This window comes from Zootoca vivipara, chromosome 12 (assembly GCF_963506605.1).
Source record: "Zootoca vivipara chromosome 12, rZooViv1.1, whole genome shotgun sequence".
Lineage (NCBI taxonomy): Eukaryota > Metazoa > Chordata > Lepidosauria > Squamata > Lacertidae > Zootoca > Zootoca vivipara.
Genome location: NC_083287.1, coordinates 33,165,084 through 33,186,775, shown reverse-complemented (window position 1 = coordinate 33,186,775; position 21,692 = coordinate 33,165,084). Strand labels below are relative to the sequence as shown.

Below are 21,692 nucleotides of genomic sequence, written 5' to 3'. Positions count from 1 at the left end.
TTGTCCTACTATAGAATTCTGATTCCTCCAGCCACATCCCATGGACCATGGGTTTCTACACTTTCACTGCAGAATACTTAGTCCTGTTGGTGCAAAGGTTGACAGGAAGACTTACACATTACCTTTAAGTGTGCATTGCTTGTGCAGCAGGAATGGGGAATCTGTGGCCAGGGCCGGCCCTACGGCCAGGCTGGGTGGTGCAGGGCGCCAGGGCGCCTGCCCACCGGGGGGGGGGGCACCGCGGAGCTGCGTCTGCCCGCCTGCTGCGCTGTATGCTGCTCCAGCTGCCCGTGCAGCTCCAGCCGCCGCGCTGGGAAACGGGGCAGGGCGGGGGCGCCGGAGGGATCTGTCGCACCATGGCGCCAGGACGCCAAATATACTTAAGACGGCCCTGTCTGTGGCCCTCCAGATGCTGTTGGACTGCAACTACCCACATCTCTGGCATGCTGACTGTGGCTGAAAGAGTCCAAAAACATATGGGAGGCAGCTATTCCCCATCCCTGACACAAAGAACCCTTTGCTGCTTCCCCCACTGCCATGTTAATTTATCAGCTATTTGGGTGGACCACGGCCTAACATTCTGTTGCCGTCAGGTGAATTTCAAGAGCTCTCTACGATTAAGCAGTTTAGAAGATGAACTGGTCATCCATCCTTCAGCAGGCTGCTGGTTGTAGAGAAAGATGTTAAAAGAGAAGAAAGAAGAAAGGAGGAGGCATCAGAAAGACAGAGAGAGGAGTCCCCACCCATCCACCCATAACTGGCTTCAGCCCTGCCCACAATTGGCATTTGGTCCTTGACAGGGGGGGAAAGGGTGCCCACGCCAGACTACCAGTACTGTATGGAACATACTGTATGGGATGTAGTTGAGCTAGGAAAGGTATCTGTCCAAGGTGCTGAGTTCTATGCAGAATGGCTGTTATTCACCCACTTACCGGTAGGTAAAGGTAAAGGGACCCCTGACCATTAGGTCCAGTCATGACCGACTCTGGGGTTGCGGTGCTCATCTCGCTTTATTGGCCGAGGGAGCCGGCGTACAGCTTCCAGGTCATGTGGCCAGCATGACAAAGCTGCTTCTGGCGAACCAGAGCAGCACATGGAAACACCGTTTACCTTCCCCTATTTATCTACTTGCACTTTGACATGCTTTCGAACTGCTAGGTTGGCAGGAGCTGGGACCGAGCAACAGGAGCTCAACCGAACCGCCAACCTTCTGATCGGCAAGCCCTAGGTTCTGTGGTGTAACCCACAGCGCCACCCGCGTACCGGTAGGTAGTATGGGGCTAAATGGGCAATTGGTCTAATTCACTAAACACCACTCTCTTCTTTTCTGGTTCATTGTCAGTAATGTACACTTAAAATGCGGTTCATGAATTGTTTCTCTCTCCAGATAGGGAGAGTCATACATTTGGATCTATGAATAAAAGTTTCTGTTCTGTTTTTAAGGATAAATAATTCTCATTGTAGGATTTATTTATTTATTTTAAAATCAATTTCCCTACTTTTCTCAGCCTCCAGGGCCTGACTATAAACAAGCTTATATTGTTGTGAAAAGACTCAGTCATCTGTCTGTATCATACACCGCCAGGATGTCGAGCGTTTTCTCCTTTTCTCTTGCCCTTGTTGCTTTTAATGCTGGGTTCTTTTCTCCAGCCATCCATAGTAAACACCAATTCCATTTCCATTCTATTATTTTTCTAATCAAGAGTTTGTCATGCAAAAGAAGATCTGAGGTGACTGTGTTTTCTATTATGCAAAGTATTCAACTATGATAATGGCTTTAGGACAGTTTCAGAAAGAAAAGGTGGGGGGAGGGGAGGAGTGCATGGAAAGATCCCTTCATATATATTTCCTCCCTCACATTTAAAATTCAGGCCACCGAGTTCACCCTAATTTGCCACACACATTTTCTCTAGTCTCCCCAATCTGTTCTTATTGTAAATAAAAGAATTGGCAGCTCCCAGTGAATGGGCTTCTCTTAAGTGCTTATCAAAAAGGGGGGGGGAGGGAGGGATGTAGAAGGAGAAGAGGGAAGAAAGGGATTGTAAAACATAGTCATATTTAGTACACTCTCCGCTTCTCTTTGCTTGCACGACTAAACTCGCATTTAGTAAAATCTACAGTCAATGAATTTTACCTTTTGAGCCCAAGATGTTTCTGCTCAGAACAAAGTACTGTAATATAAAGAAAAAATGCCAGCAAAGAAAACCTGACATTTCTTAGAAATTTTCTAGTCCGTCTTATGCCAAATCCCATAGGGACGACGGGGCTGTAAAGAATGGGAGTTTATTTTCCAAGTGCTTTGAACACAGCACTTTCATATTTTCTGGGGCAAGGTGCTTTGGCAATCTCAATAATTGTATTTTGCTATTAGTCTATCATTTGAAAATGTTGAAGATTCTGCACACACTTGATGAGGCAGGAGGATTTGCTTGCTTTTAGTTTTCATGTTAATTAATGTCCAACCAAATGCAAAAACTACTGCCGTAAACCTGATTTCTAGGACAACTATATATATATTTTCTTTGGCTCTCTCTTTTTGCCGCATGCATTTCTCTGTGTACATTTGCAGATACATCACAACAGTTGGTTTGCACTACTTGCTCAAAGTGACTGTCAAGGGGTGTGCCTTGGTGGAGAAAAAGTAAATAAAGCTCATGGTATGTATCACGGTTTATTTATCCAAGCCAAACAACAAGAACCCCCCTCCCCTAAAATTAGAATCATAAGGGGTCAAAAGCACAGAACCATCCACAGGCCAGCCTATGTGATTTCCCCATACCCAGACTCACGTCAATCGAAACCACAGTACACCATCATGGCCGAGATTTAGAGTACTATGTTAGGCAATTCTTATTGCCCAGTGAAACTCTGGATATGAGGGGGGTTTGGGGAGCAGCTTGTGGCATTGGGGAGGAGGGTGTCTGCCATTCAAAATGGAAAAGTAAAAAAAAATCCCATTGAGCATGCCCACAACCATTGGGTGCATCTAAAGTAGCTCCTTAGAAATCCCAGCCAATGTGCTGCACAAGATTATTTGAAGTGCTGGAAAAGCCAAGACCAATACAGTAAGGGAAGGTCAAATGAAGGTCACTAGTCAAATGGGCCTTTGTAATTAATCAGATCTGGAGTACGACACTCACTATGAACACCACCCTCATTTTCTTAGAACGACAATGGTGCCCACTTGAGAGGTGCCAGAACTGAGTTCTGGTAAGTTAAAAAAAGCTGTGTGTTTGTTTGTGACTCTGAGATTTTGATTCCTTTGGGTGATAGATAGTGCTGATAACTGAGGATGACCGTATGAGCAAAATCCATTGGAAGCAAAGATGCAACAGATATCCAAAAAACATGTATCTCTTCACTATCACCACCTCCCACAAGGTTGCATACCTGTTTCTGGCTAATTCTAGCTAGAAAACTGTCTTCGTGCAAACTTCAAAGCTGCTGTTTCATACTACCACAGGGCTCCACTACTGCAGGTAAATGGCCGTTTCCAGGAAATGTAGTTCTGATTCTATCCTTCCTGTACACATTTCATTCACCTCCCCTGAGGTTTTAGCTGCCCTATCCTGTATTGTTTAAAATATTTGTTTTTATTTTAAACTGCACTTGGTTTTAATCTGTATTGCTGAAACGCATTTTGGGACCTTTAGCAAAAAGTGGTCTAAAGAGCTAATACATGAATAAAATAAATAAAAATGTAATGAGAACATGTGATGAGGATTATCAGATCCCTGAACACTCAGTCACCATGGTTAAGCTGGCTAAACTCACAACAACAACACCTAGCAAATGCCTGAGAAAACATTTAGAAAACTAAATGCCTTTAGTTGGCACTGAATTATATAAGAGTCGGTCATCCTAAATTCCAGAGGCTGGGTGCCACAAATGAAAAGGCCCTGCTGCAACCTTACCTCACTATATTAATTTACTGCATTTTTGAAATGGCCACTTATTGGCTAGCATCTAATTCAGCGCTAATTCCTGGAATCCTTGCCAAATTCTGATATTTTCCTACTCTCTGTGAAGTATTTTAACATCCATCACAACCAGCACAGTCCCATTGTCCACCTCACACCAACCCCCAAACAAGATGGGAGTCAGCAGCGCCTTAATTCATCTTGTTTATACATCCTCCATCTCCCCTCAAATACAGCCCTTGATTATTGTTTTGACACATTCCTTAGAGTAGATAGTAGAATAGAAGTATTACCTTGGCAGGCTGCAGGCCAACTCTTATTCAAATTCTTCTGGCTGAAAAGCTCCCCTCCTTAAACTCCACTTTTTTCAATTCATCGTCTTGAATACAGAACTAGGCACTTCATTTTGGTGTGTAGCAAGGCTTGGTCTTTGTGTCTTTAAGAGAGAGAGAAAGAAGGAAAGGGGTAGGCCTTTATGATATTGTTCCATCATGCTAAGCACACACCGCAACAATCCTATATGCCCATTTGCTTCAGACCTGAGTCAACGTCACAAGATATATCAGCAAGTTCACACTTCTTTCTAAATTACACAAAGGTTTTTCAAATCAGTCTAGATTTTAATTTTGGTTGCAATTTTCAAATTCTCCTATCACAAACTTTTAGGGTGATCTGTAACAAAGCACAAAGTCCCTGCTCTCCACCAATCAATGTCAAGCACTTAAACAAAAAGCAAAAAACTTATACCATTCATCAATCTTGTTATGTGTCTGCACTAATAGTACCTGCAATGTAAAGGGTAAGAAACTGATTTGGAGACAAAACCGTTTGTACAAAGCCATCCAAGACTTTATGAGCAGGTTTTTGAACCCACATCCAATCTTAGTACAGTACTGTATTTATTTATTTGTTTGTTTGTTTATTTATTTATTTATTTATTACACTTTAGTTCTACCATTTGTTCAAGGAACTCAGGGCATCGTACATGTACCTGCCTCATTTAATCCACACAACCCTGGAAATGTGGTTAGGGTGAGAAAAAGAGAAGGACCCAGTGTGGGTTGACTGAGTAGATTTGAAGCCACATGTCCCTGGTCCAATACTCTATACAGTACTGCATTGGCTCTCCTTGGATCAAACTGCAGCTCTGTTAACTAGGTTTCTGTCCATTTAAAAAATATGGTGTTCTTCTTGTTTAGTAGAAGTGTTAAGAATTAATTAATTTAGTAACCTGAATTTGTAATTGCACAAAGCAAACAAAGTGTTTCCATTGTACTATGAACAGTATAGTTAGGATAAGGTTACCAGATTTATTTCAATGAATCCGGGGACACAACAAACAAACAAACAAGCAAATATTTTTTTAAAAAAAGAGAGAGTAAAAAGGTTATTAAAAAACAAATAAGTAATATCTTCTCTTCTGTGGTCTCATCTGTTGAACGGCCTTCCTCTGGGTCCCGGCCTTTCTTGGAGCACTAGCCATGCTCCCCCCCCCTTGCACTGCAATCCCCTACAGGCTTACTCGGGATGGGAGTAACTGTTAGCAGAAACCCCCTCCTCCTCCTGCTGCCCTGCCTGCCTGTCTGGGCGTCTCCTGCTCAGGCATCGTCCTGCGGCCTCCCATCCACGCCATGGTGCCCCCAGGCAGCTGGTTCGGGGCAGTACCGGTGGCGAGCGAATGGGAAGAGGCACGCTTGGGCCAGATCAGCTTGTCTCCTGCTCGCCTCTCATCCGCGATGGCCAAAGACAAGCTGGCCAACAAGCTAAGCTGCCGCTTGCAAGTCGAGGAGCAAAATGGCGAAGCCGAGCAGCAGCTGCAGCTGCCCAAGCACCACCCGGAGGCCAAGCTGGAGCCCAAACCGATGGCCTTGGGCAGCGGTGCTGACAGTGAGCTGAGTACCAAGTTGCAGAAGTGCACCAAGCTTAATGAACCCGCATAACTCTCGCCCGGCGGCAGCATCCAGCACCATGTCTTCAGCCCCTACACCGAGTCCCCATATGATGTGTCTTGTGCGCAACACTTCATATGGGGGCTTCCAGCGAGGCAAAATGGTGGGCGCCATGGCAGCGGGCAGCTCCTGAAGCAGCCAGAGCCAACTGCGCTACCAGGCTGGCTCTGGGCTGCTGAGACTGCCACTGCCATATTTCCCGGGGACATTAGATGAAATCCAGGGACATTCCAGGAATGGAATTTGTCCGGGAAGAAATTTGCAAATCTGGGGACTGTCCCCGGGAAATGGAGACATCTGGTAACCCTAAGGTAGGACCATACCAGTGTAGGATTGCCTTCCAGTACCTTGAAATTGTAGTGAGTTATAAGAAACGTTTAAAAGGTTTATTTAACCCCAACAGTGATTAAATATTGTTGTGAACCATTTAAGAAGCCCCATGTGTGCAAACAGTATATGCTCTTTCTCCTGTTGTGAAAATGATGGGAAGGACTAAACTCATGAGTGTTATTTTTAAAATATTCAGATATAAATCTGAAAAAGTGCTATTGTTTAAGGAAGAATTGGGTTGCTCAAGAAGCAGATCTAGAAACAACACTTTCCATTTGCAAGAGTTCCAACACACACATTAAGCTCCTCAATAAATTATTACTTTTCCATTCATCTCAATGGCTACATAATAAAAGGAAGTAGATCCTCATAAACCTTTTTCACATATTAGAATGACTGGGGCAAACCCACATGTGCAATGGAATTTGTGCAAATCTGATTGTATATGTATTTGATTAATTGTGGGTGCAAATTTAAAAGGGGGGAATTAGAGCAATCATATGAATATATATTCAGTAGTAAGCTGCATGGAGCTTATTCCCAGATGTGCAGGACTACAGCCTAGCTCTTCCATTCTAAACACTTCTACTAGAGAATCGGTCCCACTGAATGTCATGAAACTTACTTCTGAATAAACATGCATGAGATTGCCCAGTTGGAATGAGAGCTGGCCCAAAAGAATATCAGCAATAATTACATACTCCTGGAGAGTAGTGACTAGTGGGGTGCCACAGGGTTCTGTCTTGGGCCCAGTCTTATTCAATATCTTTTTCAATGACTTGGATGATGGGCTTGAGGGCATCCTGAGCCAAGTTTGCAGACGACACCCAATTGGGAGGGGTGGCTAATACCCCAGAGGACAGGATCACACTTCAAAATGACCTTAACAGATTAGACAACTGGGCCAAAGCAAACAAGATGAATTTTAACAAGAATAAATGTAAAGTACTACACTTGGGCAAAAAATATGGAAGGCACAAATACAGGATGGGAGACACCTGGCTTGAGAGCAGTACATGTGAAAAGGATCTAGGAGCCTTGGTAGACCACAAACTTGACATGAGTCAACAGTGTGATGCAGCAGCTAAAAAAGCCAATGCAATTCTGGGCTGCATCAATAGGAGTATAGCATCTAGATCAAGGGAAGTAATAGTACCACTGTATTCTGCTCTGGTCAGACCTCACCTGGAATACTGTGTCCAGTTCTGTGTCCAATTCTGGGCACCACAGTTCAAGGAGGATACTGACAAGCTGGAACGTGTCCAGAAGAGGGCAACCAAAATGGTCAAAGGCCTGGAAACGATGCCTTATGAGGAACGGCTTAGGGAGCTGGGTATGTTTAGCCTGGAGAAGAGAAGGTTAAGGGGTGATATGATAGCCATGTTCAAATATATAAAAGGATGTCATATAGAGGAGGGTGAAAGGTTGTTTTCTGCTGCTCCAGAGAAGCGGACACGGAACAATGGATTCAAACTACAAGAAAGAAGATTCCACCTAAACATTAGGAAGAACTTCCTGACAGTAAGAGCTGTTCGACAGTGGAATTTGCTGCCAAGAAGTGTGGTGGAGTCTCCTTCTTTGGAGGTCTTTAAGCAGAGGTTAGACAGGCATATGTCAAGAATGCTTTGATGGTGTTTCCTGCTTGGCAGGGGGTTGGACTGGATGGCCCTTGTGGTCTCTTCCAACTCTGTGATTCTATGTATGCTATATCTGAAAGAGATCCAGCAATCATTTATTCATTTTCTCAACATAGAATGTTCTGCACTGTGAATTTTCAAGTACCTAGGAGTTAGTGTATTACAGATTTTTTTATTATTTAAAAAACCAGATAAACTAGATAGGTAATGATATGCTATTTCAAAAAGATGCCTTTCTTCCTCTATTCATTATAACTAGATGTTGGTAGTAACTTTTTTGAATGTGGGACAGCACTGCTGGGAGAAAGGAAGTGGCCTAAATATTTAGTCTGAGATCTGTCTAAGACAGAAAAAAAATGTTCTAGCTATTGACTGAAACAGAGTCAAAACAGAAGCTAGAAGACATTCTCTCCTAATACTGTAGACTTGATTCCAGCTTGTTTTGTTTCTGTGCAAGACAGGCTGCAATTCATTAGAGACGTACCCAGGCAGAGAATTATGAACGAATGGAGATACGTACAGGAGTATATGGAGAAAGAGAATCTAGAATGTAATTTAATGATGTGCTTAGAGTAAAGAAATTGCAAGAGGAGAATTCAGGTTAGTATGTAATTATTAGTTATGTATTGTGCTTAGTTGTAATTTAGAATTCAGCAATGGACAAATAATATATCTAGAGACGCGTGTCACAAATAATAGGAAGCAATTTTTATTCATTTATCTTTATTTTTCTTTATTTATTTTTTCTTCTTCTTTTTTGTTCTTTTTTCTTCTCTTCTCCTCTCCGTGCTTCAGAGTCTAGGCATTTTTATGTATAGGTTAGAAATAATTTTTCTTTTTCTTTTCTTTTTTACTTTTGAATTTTTAATGTACTTTGGCTTGTACTTGATTTGCATATGTGTTTTGTACTTTGGAAATCTTTTGAATAAAGTTTTTTGGAAAAAAAAAAAAGACAGGCTGCAATTCTACATGCACATACCTGGGAGTAAGTGCCACTGGGACTTCCGAGTGAGTAGACAACCCGAGGAACCTGTGGTGCACAAGCTACAAATTAATTTTCAGAGCAGGATGTAGAATCCTAGGTTCCTTTATCCAACTTACGTAGGAGCACATTTTACTGGCGGTGTATGTTTTTGTTCAGAATGTGGTATTCTGTTTTCACTTGGGAGTTTGTTTCTGTGAGCAAATGGAAAGAGTTTGAACTTAAGGGGAAACTTATGGTGTGATGGGGAAGTAAATGAAAGTTGAAATGGAATTATGTGTAATTCCAAGGAGTGCCTTGGAAAACAGCCAGTAAACATGTATAGGATTCCATTGTAAAAGTATGAGGGTCAAAATTAAATGTGGCTCCGTTTGTGGAATGCTCTCCCCAGGGAGGTTCATCTTCAGGCACCAGGCAAAAAAATGGACCTCTTCAACCAGGCCTTTGGCTGATTGGTATTCTATGGCCTTTAAAATGTGTTTGTGGAAGCGAGAAGTATTGTTTTAACTATTTATTTCGTGTTTCTATCCTGTATTTTTATCTTGTGAACCACCCTGAGATATTTGGATGAAGGGCAGCATATAGATCTAAAAATAAATAAATGATGAGTTAGGATGTAAGTTAGAAAAGTCCCAGCTTTTGGAACTATTGGAACCACCTCCCAATGAATCTTATTTGGGTCTCTCTCTTTTGGAAGAAACTGGTCAGATGGTTACAGGTTTTCCATGAGGACTAGGAACTATATTTCCTTTTTATGAAAATTAATATTTACAGGATGCTGCTCCAGTTGTTAAAGTCACATGTCCTTCTCTCCTGTGACATAACCAGAGTTATGCTGCTATCTGGAGTCTTTGTTTAGTCTCCCCAACTGTTACTCCCCAACTGTTACTGCCCAGCAGACTACAATCCTAAAACTACTTCTGGCCAACTTGTTTAGGAAGGGAGATGGGTCAATTGTTTCTCTCTGCATCTTGATTCATACAATTCACTACCATATTCAAGAAGGGAAGCCTAGATCACCAGGTGTGTTTTGTTTTATGAGGCAATACACTTGGGTGGAGCAGTGAAGTTGTCAAAAGTGTGAAGTGGGAGGTTAGAAAGTCCTAATAAGAGTAACCACCAAGTATGGCCGTTGTAAATATTGTTTAGATGTGTGTGAAACACTAAGCTTACAAAGTGATATTTCACATCTATGTACTGAGAGGTGGAAGGCAGGAAAGAGACAGAGAGATTCTCTCTGAGCCCTCAGATTCTTACTACCGTACTTGCTTCCATAGGGACCGGCATTAGTATGCACTATGCAAACAACCTCGATTGTGCAAACACTTGCCCAGTACAGCTTCTTCGCTACCAGTTATTTTGAGTGCACCTTTTGTCCTTGGCACATCCTCCCTCCCATCCCAAGAGTTTGAACTTGTCATGGAAACCTTAGAGGACCCACCAGTCAGGAAGCTAGCTACAGTAATGCCATGTGTATACCACTTCCCACAACAACAGTGGAAACGCAGAGCAAATGGGAGTGTGTAAACCAGCCTAGCAGTTCGAAAGCACATCAAAGTGCAAGTAGATAAATAGGTACCACTACAGCGGGAAGGTAAACGGAGTTTCTGTGTGCTGCTCTGGTTCACCAGAAATGGCTTTGTCATGTTGGCCACATGACCCGGAAGCTGTATGCCGGCTCCCTCGGCCAATAAAGCGAGATGAGCGCCGCAACCCGAGTCGGTCACGACTGGACCTGATGGTCAGGGGTCCCTTTACCTTTAAACAGGCTTATAGCCACATTTGCCCAGTGAAGTTATCAGATGATCCCAACACATATGCTGAAGAAAGCTAGCCCCGCCCCATGTGCAAAAGCCACGGCTTCATTCGACTTGTTTATACGTTCAGTCAGCATGTGAAGGGGATTTCCATGTGTACCCCTCCCACACTGCAAAGGTGCCCCCTGATTGGCCCAAGATTCCTCCTTATGTCGAAGAGCTCATTGCCTACTGAGCCCCTTCACAGGCTGGCTAAGCACAAGGACAACAAAGGGGCATGGCTGCTGTACACATGGGCAACGGTGGCACGAACTGAACCTTCCTACTGTCTCTAACAAGAACAGGAAACTCCCGATTCCAGCTAAACACAACTAAGTCGAGTGCCACCTAGTGACTAAATGTTATAATGACAATTTATCCTCCTTGTAGCATTACAGCTATCAGAGACCTGCTGCAGTAGCCTGAAGTCCCAATTCTTGCCAAAAACCTTGATTTTATTTGTGGGTGAGGGATGTATTTTTGAAAGCTAAAACTACCTCTAATTTTTGGCTGATAGATCAAACACCAGGGCCGGCTCTAGGTATAGTCCCAGTGGCGCGGGGCGCCAGGGGGCCATGCTGGCAGGCAGGGCACTGCGCAGCAAAGCCGTGCGGAAGCCATGCTGCGCGCTGCAAGGGCGGGGGGCGCCAGAGCGATCTCTGCGCCTCAGCACCAGGGCGCCCGACCTGCTCGAGACTGCCCTGTCAAACACCGTGAGATCTATGTCTCTCCTTCAGCTATGCATTTCTTTTGCTGTTTCTGCCTATCCTCATACACATACATGTGCAAGATACTATTCAGTGGGCACACCACCTAACTAAAGTAACCCGAGTACCTTGAGTAGCTTGGGAAGTTATGCATTCATGCAGCACAGAGTTAAACTATGAGACTCATTCCCAGTGGAGGCAGTGATGGCCACCAGCTTGCATGGCTTTAAAAGAATACTACTATATTGGACAAATTCATGGAGGATAAGGCTTTCACTGGCTACGAGGCATGGTAGCTATGCTCTGCAGCCACAGTCAGAGGTGGTAAAGCAGCATTACCAATTACCAGTTACTAATGCTTCAGAGTATCAGGTTCTAGGAACCACAGAAGGGGAGAATGCTCTTGTGCTCATGTTTTGCGGCTGATATCCCAGAGGTATGCATGGTCACTGTGAGAACAGGATGCTGGACTCAGGGACAGATCTATGAAACTAATGAAGCTTAAGCTTCAGGACCCTCAATCCCAGAGTGGCCCCAGAAGTGATTTTAGTCCTCATTGCTTAACATTTTTGGGACTAATACATCCACAATTTGTGTCGTACAATTCATACTGGGGTGTGTGGTTTTTTGGTTTGTTTTTACTGTATTTCAACAGTCCCAAAGTTAGAGAGTCAGTAGTGGTGATCTGCCAAGGAACAACCCTACTGATGAAGATAACAGTGGTTACCCAGACCTTGTTGTTGGTTGAGAAGTAACAGTTCAAACTTCAAGGCACCCAAAATGTAGATTCACTGCTGGCTGGAATAAATGGGCCACAGGACTAAAGGTTCTCCTCAAGTTCTCATGTTTGTTTGAAAGCCAGCCACACTCCATTCCACTCAGGTAATTATGTACAGTATTTGATCTGGGCCACAAAAGTTGGTCCTGATTTTTTATTTTGGTTTTATTTTGGTTTGGTCTTCAAATCCTTTGAGATATTTGCCCAATTTTACCTCCCAGCCTGACATCAGTCCCTCCAGCGATGATGTGTTTTGTAAGTTCTCAGGTGGATGTCTGGGTGGAGGGAGGGAGGGAACAGCTGTCATTTTAAATGTTAATTTCTGGGAAGAAACTGACTTAATGTTTGCTTCATTTTTTTAATAAAAAAAAATACATAATCGTTTCTTGTCGACTTTACAAGTGTGTTTAAGGGCGGGCGGCTGGGAAGAGAGCGCTGAGTAAGGAGCGCCAAGAGGCCGCCTCTAAAGACTTCCCTGCGTCAGGTTACAATCATTTCAAGTGAAGAGTTTTTGGTGGTTGAGGGTTTTGTCGTTTTTGTTTTATTGAAAGCTGCTCAGCAAACGAGCGTCCACCTCGAAGTTGCGATGCTCTAAAACTTTGCTCTAATTCACAAACATACATCCTTGCCTTAAGTCTTCTCCTGCCCCCCCCCCCCTGCATTTTATTAAAATGCGAACCACCGAATTTTTAGGCGTAGAAAGGGGAAGAAAGCAATTGTCTGCTCCCTCCTATTCATTAGCTGCTCACACAGCATATGGGTCTATTCTTCTTTTTAAGGCAAAACCCACCAAGTCTGGCCTCCCCCCCTCCCCCTCGTGTCCTGGAGGAGAAGTTAGAGGAGGAGCGAGGCGGGAGGGAGGGCGGAGAGAGAGAAACCGTATCGGACGGCCTCCGCCTCCTCCTGCGCTTGGAAGCGGGGAGTGATGTTGGGCGACGGTCCCTGACGCAGGGAAAACTTAGGCGTCGGTTTCAAGGCTCCTCCCTTCTGGTGAAAGGCAGACTGCGGGGCGCCTGGAAACCGGTTCGAGGGAGAGAGGGCTTGAGGGATTGCCACAAATGGTCAGGCGGCAGCGGTGGCGGAGAAAGAAGAAGAAAAGGCGGCGGTAGCAGAAGCAGCAAGAGCTGGAGCTGGAGCTGGCGCGCTCTGCCTGGCAGGCGAAAGAGAGAGCAGAGCGCGCTGGCGGCGCGGCGGAGGGACGTGCTCGCGGGGTGGCCCTCGCCTTCCTCCTCTTCCTTGCAGCCTCCCCTGCAGGAGGCTCAAGTTTGACCTGGCAGGAGTGGAGGTGAAAGGCGGCGGCAGAAGCAGCAGGAGGGACCTGGAGAGGGAGGCGGCGGCGGCAGAGAAGGCGGCGGCGGGAGCAGGAGCCAGAGGACCCGGCGAAGTATGGCAGAGAAGTGGACTCGGCAAGTTTGCAGCGGGGCCGAGGCGGAGAGGGGCAGCCGGGCCGGCGCTCTCTCCCCGCGGCCGCTCTTGCTGCTACTGCTGCTGTGCACTGAGGCGCCGGTGCTTCCCGCTCTGGGGCAGCAGCAGCAGTACAACGGCGAGCGGGGCATCTCGGTGCCGGACCACGGCTACTGCCAGCCCATCACCATCCCCCTGTGCACGGACATCGCGTACAACCAGACCATCATGCCCAACTTGCTGGGCCACACCAACCAGGAGGACGCGGGCCTGGAGGTGCACCAGTTCTACCCGCTCGTCAAGGTGCAGTGCTCGGCCGAGCTCAAGTTCTTCTTGTGCTCCATGTACGCGCCCGTGTGCACCGTGCTGGAGCAGGCGCTGCCGCCCTGCCGCTCCTTGTGCGAGCGGGCGCGCCAGGGCTGCGAGGCGCTTATGAACAAGTTCGGCTTCCAGTGGCCCGACACGCTGCGCTGCGAGAAGTTCCCCGTGCACGGCGCCGAAGAGCTCTGCGTGGGCCAAAACACCTCCGAGCGCGGCACGCCCACGCCCTCGCTGGGACCCGAGTTCTGGACCAGCAACCCGCAGCTGCGGCCCGGCGGCGGCGTGGCAGGAGGCGGCGGGGGCGGAGGGAGCCACCTGGCGGAGCGGGCGGGCAGGTTCACCTGCCCCCGGGTGCTCAAGGTGCCCTCCTACCTCAACTACCGCTTCCTGGGCGAGAAGGATTGCGGGGCGCCCTGCGAGTCCGGGCGCCCCTACGGGCTCATGTACTTCGGGCAGGAGGAGCTGCGCTTCTCCCGCACCTGGATTGGCATCTGGTCGGTGCTGTGCTGCGCCTCCACCCTCTTCACTGTGCTGACCTACCTGGTGGACATGAAGCGCTTCAGCTACCCAGAGAGACCCATCATCTTCCTCTCAGGCTGCTACACAGCGGTGGCGGTGGCCTACATCGCAGGGTTCCTGCTGGAGGAGAAGGTGGTGTGCAACGAGCGCTTCTCTGACGATGGCTCACGGACGGTGGTGCAAGGCACGAAGCGGGAAGGGTGCACCATCCTCTTCATGATGCTTTACTTCTTTGGCATGGCCAGCTCCATCTGGTGGGTGATCCTCTCCCTCACCTGGTTCCTGGCGGCTGGCATGAAGTGGGGCCACGAAGCCATCGAGGCCAACTCTCAGTACTTCCACCTGGCTGCTTGGGCTGTGCCCGCTATCAAAACCATCACCATCTTGGCTCTGGGGCAGGTGGATGGGGATGTGCTCAGTGGCGTCTGCTTTGTGGGCATCAACAATGTGGATGCCCTGCGGGGCTTTGTGCTGGCTCCTTTGTTTGTTTACTTGTTCATTGGCACTTCTTTCCTCCTGGCTGGATTTGTCTCCCTTTTCAGAATTCGGACCATCATGAAACACGATGGTACCAAGACAGAGAAGCTGGAAAAGCTGATGGTTAGGATAGGGATCTTCAGCGTCCTGTACACAGTGCCTGCCACCATAGTCATTGCCTGCTATTTTTACGAGCAAGCATTTAGGGAACAGTGGGAAAGGAGTTGGTTTGCTCAAAGCTGCAAGAGCTATGCCATCCCTTGCCCCAGTAACCACCACCATCCGCCCATGAGTCCTGACTTCACCGTCTTTATGATCAAGTATCTCATGACTTTAATTGTAGGCATCACTTCTGGCTTTTGGATCTGGTCTGGGAAAACACTCAATTCCTGGAGGAAGTTCTATAGCAGACTCACCAACAGTAAGCAAGGGGAAACTACAGTGTGAAGCTCCCACACCAACCAGAGATAGCTGGCAAAGGAACTTGCTCTCTGCTCACAGTCCCAGCCAGAAAGTAAAGGAGAGAAAGTGGTCACATAGGTGCTGTCCAAAGTCTTATGACTTTTCTCTCCAGCCCACAGGGGACTGGATGTAAAGAGGCTGGTGCTGGTGGAGAAACAGACCTTATTCCTCTTGCCTCCTGCCTTCTACTGGACTAAATTTTACTGTAAAGTTGGGGATATGCATCTGAGGTTGTAAATAGCCTCTGTAAGATTTTGTAAGTATATTTGTATTTAAATTGCAAAGTTCTCACTTTTGTAATTATTTAGAAATTTTTTAACCAGTTTGCAGCCTTTCCTCTCTCTCTCTCTCTCTCTCTCTCTCTCTCTCTCTCTCTCTCTCTCTCTCTCTCTGAAGAAAGGAGAAAGAAAACCAATGTTCTTAATTTTATTTGCAAAGTTGATGTCATAGGAACCAAAATGAGCCCAATAGCTTTCCTTTTCTCACCTCCCACCCCACACGTCATGGTAATAGTTGCATGTCAAGCTGCTTAGGTCCAGGATTAAGGATAACCGATTCATAATTTGACATACCGTATGTTATAAGTTGCCCCACTGATATGGTACCAGTACAATGAATGGTTTCAGGAAAATTATCTGAGTAGGCTGCACAGCTGACTTGATCTGTGCTGCAAGACAAATACAGACAGGGAGTGGAAAAGCCTTAACTCCCATCTCTGCTCAGCATGACCTGAAGGAATAAAGGAGCAAGCGGTTTTACCTGTTCCACCCCACCTGGGGAGGAGTATGGGAAAGGGAATTACATGTTATTATTACCCAACTGTATTGCCTAGCCCTTGCCTAAGAAAACTTTCTCTCCACCACCAAACTCTTGGTGAGAAAGTTTCCTAAGCTCTGCCTAAAGGTGTGACCTGTTTTTAAGAAGTATGAAATTGAAAGGTTGGGAGTGATATTTTCTCACCAGCTGCTCCTTTACACACATCTGACCATTTTAAAGAACTGTTAACTTTTCTCTTAACTTTGTTAATATATTGAATGGGCAGCCTGCCTTTTAAGCCTGTAAGAGGCAGCTTCTACTTTCTATGGAAATACGGCCATTGGTTGTAATTGTTAATCTGTAGTGAGGACAAGGTGGTGCATTTTGATTGTGATTTTGACACTCCATTTCTTAATAGCCTGCTCTTTTGATAGCTTTTTTTTTGTTTTTCTGTTTAATGAGTTTGCTGGGAGAGAGCCATCAGGAAAAGCGCTGTTGAGCTGATTTTTACAAACCTACTCAGTATGACCAAGAAGAAAGGGGGGACATAAACCCAATAAAAGATCTCTGCAGCTTGGATTATTCAGATTTTCACAGCATTTATAACACTGACATTTCATTTCTGCATATCTTCATAACTGGTGGGTTTTAATTCCTTCTTGTTAGTAGGTGAATGAAAGGCATGGTGATTTATGCGGCCAAGAAAAATAGATTTCAGTTGAATGATAGGGTGTGAGACCCCAAAGAATCTACAAGCCTGATGTTTCAATATAGTAATTTATATGTAAAGCTAAAAGAGCCTGTGTATGATTGGTCTGTGTTCTCTCTGAACTGTTATGGCTCATATTTCCTTAACAGGCTTATACAAGATGTGTCAATTTTAACTGGCAAACACCTTTTAATATTTAATCCTTTGTATAGCAGCAGACTTGCTGCTCTTCCGATTGTACTGTTTCAAACTTCTTTTTATATAAGCACCTGTCATAAATATTATCCATGACTTAACCTTACCCTAAAATGCATAGCTATGTGAATTTGGCATGCATTTCTTTCTGTTCACTATTGCAAGATCAACTATATTTATAGAGGAATAGAAGTTTATATATAAATATATATAAAATACATATTTTTAATTTCTTTGAAATAAATTGAAGTTTTGTACAAAATTATCTTGTCCTTTTAACATTCTTCATAGAAATTTAAAACACTCATCCTGTACTGTTTTAAAACTAAAGCTGTACGTGCTCCCCCCCCAATCAAGCAAAACAGGCTACATTGTATACCTCTTTTTCTTTAATTTAAACCAGTCTTTAAATGTACATAAAACAGAAAGAACTACGGTACCTTTCCAACTCTATAATTCTATAATATGTTCTGTGTACAATTAATGAGGAGTAGAGCTGATGGTGTAAAACCTGTTTCTTCTGTCACAGAAGATAAAAAGCTTATAAGTGTTTATTTCTTTAAAATACCAATTTGGTGCTCTTTTGTGGCATGCTTGCTCCTTTAACACCAATATATGAAAAATTTCACACTGCTCAAATTGCTTTTAGAATTTATGTTCACAGAATATCAACTTTAGGCAATGCATTTAGAATGCTTAAGTTGGATATAAGGGTGAAGTGCCTATTTCTTTTCTTTGTAGGGGAGATCCTCTTTCACAGTGGTTCATCAGTGATCAAAATATTTTGATCAAAATAAATATTTTAGTCTAATGAAATTGCATTTTAAATAGCATTTACCGGCTTTAGGAAATGTTATATATACCCAATAGAACTAAAAGAAAACCAAGTAAATGACAAAGTACTGTATGTGATAACACAATGGTACAGAAACTTATAGAATATATATCAGGATGTCACAGAAACTTTAAAAACAGAATATAGATAATTTTGCAGCAATTTAAGAGAATAGAAATGCAAACAGTTAAAAAATACCTTAAACATTTTAGCTCAAATTATGTAAGCAACCACACTTAATTTCATTTGATATGTAGTTGTGTTCTAATCAGACCAATTTTATAGTTCTGAATACATTAGGTGTTTTTAATTGAACAGTCATATTGAGTCTAAATGCATATATGATGCATGGAATGAGAGAAGGCCGGGTCCATTTACTCTAAAAGGAATGACTATTGAGGTGTCTGGACCTTAAACTTCATTATCATTGAGTGACTTTCCAGTAAATGGTATTTGCTCAGTTTTTATTCTCTTTTGCATATTTGTGTACATGTTTTTCATGTACATCATGCCCCTCTCACGGCCTTGTTGAAATAAAGACACGAGGCTTTCTTTCTATAACAATCCTAGGACTGAAAACAACCCCTATCTGCTTCCTTTAACACAACAGTAGCATAACCTGATTTTTTACATAATCAATGTACTTCATACTAAATAAAGCTCAGTTGAGTCTCTGCTTTTGTTGCCCCTCTACTGACAGCCATATTACAGCAGCCTAGGCATGGTGGGATTGGCCACTGAGCCATAACATAACTGCTCCATTTCTTCATCCTGCTTGCAGCACATAAGCTACTTCACTGTTATGTCTTACGCTACACAGATTTGAATTTGTCACTATCCAAACAGTTTCAAACTTTCCAGTTACCATTTGATTTTCAAGTGAAACACATGTTGAAACATTTCCATACCAGTTTATCACTGACCCTTCCCATGCCAACGGTTATGCGTTTTGATATTTGAATATGCTTACAAAAAGAGCTGATATTTTCAAATAAAGGAAGGCCACAATCCATGTAGTGCAGCATCCATTTATTTCACTTAACATTCACCCACTTCACCAACCTGATGCTCTCCAGATGTTTTGGACTGCAACTCACATCAGCCCTAGTCAACCCTTGCACTGATGGGAGCTGTAGTCCAAAACATCTCGAGTGCACTAGGTCTGTCCTGTGCCTTGCTGCTGCCGACAATAAAATAGTGGCATAAGCACATGAGATGAGCTTGCTGAATCAGGCCAATGATCCATCTAGTCCAGTTCTCCCAGTGGCTGGCCAAATGCCTGTGGGAAACCTGCAAGTTGGACATGAATGCAACAGCACTCTGCCCACCTGCAATTCCCAGTTACACGTATTCAGAGTCATAATGCCTCTTGACAGTGAAGGTAGAACATAGCCATCTGATAGGCATGATTCTATTTTCCCAGAAAGCTTCATTATCTTCAAGGGAATGTTCAAAACAAGCATGCCAATTCCAGGGTGATAATGCTATAGACTTTCACCCCTGCATTGAAGTGGGGGTTTCTTCTGAGTAAAGCTGCACAAACCAAGTTTCACACAAAAAACAACACTATTGTCAGTGCAATCCTAAGCATGCTTACTCTGAAAGAAGCCTTATTGAACTCAATTCTGTTCAGAGAGCAATGTGGACAGATTGGGCCCCTATGCACTTCTAGAGATTGGAGCAATATTAAGGGCAGGAAAGAATCAGATCCTGTTGGCCCGAGTGCCATGTGAGGATAGAGCAAAAGGCCTACGTTCTTACCACAAGTACAAGTGACATTAAAAAATATGGTGAAATAACAGGCTGCAATTCTATATCCACTTGAGAGTAAACTCCATTGCCTCCGGCGTGACTTGCTTCTATGCAGACATGACAGGACTACCCTGCTAATTACTCTATAGCACCACATCACAGTTCCTAACTCTACTATCTCCACTGGACCACTAAAGGCACCACAACTGATGAATAACACCTATTGATTGCACTAAGGCAGGCATCCCCAAGCTTCGGCCCTCCAAATGTTTTGGACTACAATTCCCATCTTCCCCGACCACTGGTCCTGTTAGCTAGGGATCATGGGAGTTGTAGGCCAAAACATCTGGAGGGCCGCAGTTTGGGGATGCCTGCACTAAGGAGCAATATCTGACAGGGGTGCCCACTTGAACAAAGTATTGGGAAGGCCCAGGTAAAAGCCCCACCCCACATAATTGATCATGTGATATGGCACACGAACACCATTTGAATGGCAATGCCCATCAACTTTGGGAGGCCCCAGCCCCCTCAAATATTTTATGGGGGAGCTGAAGGGACCTCGGCTCCTAGGAGTTGGCTCCTGTGCTATCTGAACACGCTAAGTATCAACTTAGCATGCTTGGTTTGCCTTCTAAATTAAGGGACAATTCAAATATGATGGTCACTACATGGAGGTTGGAGGCACACTTATCCATGTAGCCACACACAATATTTTACAAGTTATGATCCATGTACTGATCAAAACCTGTGTAATTATATTATGCATAGCCACAGTGGGATCCTCCATGCAAAGGTATGCAGGCTCAATGCTTGTTAATATGGGCAGGTTGTACAGTAGTAATACATAGGTAAATACTTGGTTGCTGTTGAAATTAAATCAAGTATTCCAAGAAGCATGGATAAGTTGATACATATGCTTTAGATTGCTGCTGTTTTGCTCTTTCCTTGTAATTCTCGAAGAGAAATTTAGACTGAGATGTACAAGCTTCAGATATACAAATCTGTACATCTGCATGGGGGATGTCCAAAAAGCTGAAGCACAAAGCTTCTATATGCAACTTCATGGTTGTCTTTACTGTGTTATAAGAGAATGACGACTGTGGCCTTGTTCGCACGTCATGACAAACCACAGTTAATGGTCATAAAATATAGTAAATAGTTTACCGTGAAGGGGGCATTTTTCATTGTCTCCTTCCTGCTAGCATGCAGAGGAAGCAAACTACAATCCCTGGCTTAGCATTACATGAAACCCCCAAGATTGTGGCTTTGTTACACTGCCAAAAAAACATTGTCTTGTTTGTCAGGAATGAAATAAACCATGATCCCTGGTTCAGATGCAACATTAAGCCAGGGACTGCCATTTGCTTCTTCAGCAGTGGACTTTGGTATTATGGCGCCCTGTGCGAGGTCAAATTTGGCGCGCACCCCTCATCCTTGCACCGTGTTCCCAAAGCTGGGCAAGGAAGCATCGGGTTTGGGGAAGAAGGCATGAGGGCTCTGGCAGAGTCCAAGAGCCATCCCACCATTTCCCCAAAGCTGGGAAAGTGCTGCCTGGGCTTTGGGAAGGAGGCTGGAGGACTCCAGGACCTTGTCAAGAGTCTTGTGACTCCTTCTCAAAGTCCACCACTTTGCTTTCTGGGCTTTGAGAAGGCGACACCCAGTGTATGTTCACTGCTTGGACAGCCCAAAATCCACCTCTGGTTTCTACTACTGTGTACTAGGAGGGGGAGTGAAGCAGAGCAGAAAGGTGTGGTCATGGTTAACCATGGTTTACTGTGACGCGCAGGTAAGGCAATGGAATGCACAGTGACCTGTAGCTCTTTGTTTTTGTTTAAACTCCAGCATCTACAAGGGCCTAGCTGAGGTTCCTTGCACTGTAGGAAAGTGTCACTGTTTTTCTAAAATGAAGGCTACATTTAATAAAATGCATCCAGTGTGCAAAGTATGTGGGACTTCAAGATTCTCATAGTTCATTTCAGGAAAGAATATCTTCTACCTGATGGCCTTACTTTTACAATCTTAGAAACATGTAACCTGGGGAGTTCAAATGCTCACTCAGCCATGAAGTTGAATGGGTGACTTAGTGCCAGTCACTAACTCTCAGCCTAACCTGACTCACAGGGTTGTTGTGAGGGTAAAATATGGCGGGGAGAACCAAGTTCA

The 21,692-nt window shown here is 44.6% G+C and overlaps 1 protein-coding gene across 1 annotated transcript; it reads left to right on the top strand.

Annotated features, from left to right (window-relative positions):
* The first annotated feature begins 13,118 nt into the window (after nucleotides 1-13,118).
* On the top strand, nucleotides 13,119-16,617 carry FZD1 (frizzled class receptor 1). Its single transcript, XM_035130009.2, has one exon. It carries the CDS (start codon nucleotides 13,486-13,488, stop codon nucleotides 15,265-15,267), a length of 1,782 nt encoding a protein of 593 aa, XP_034985900.2. The 5' UTR covers nucleotides 13,119-13,485; the 3' UTR covers nucleotides 15,268-16,617.
* The last annotated feature ends 5,075 nt before the right edge of the window (nucleotides 16,618-21,692 follow it).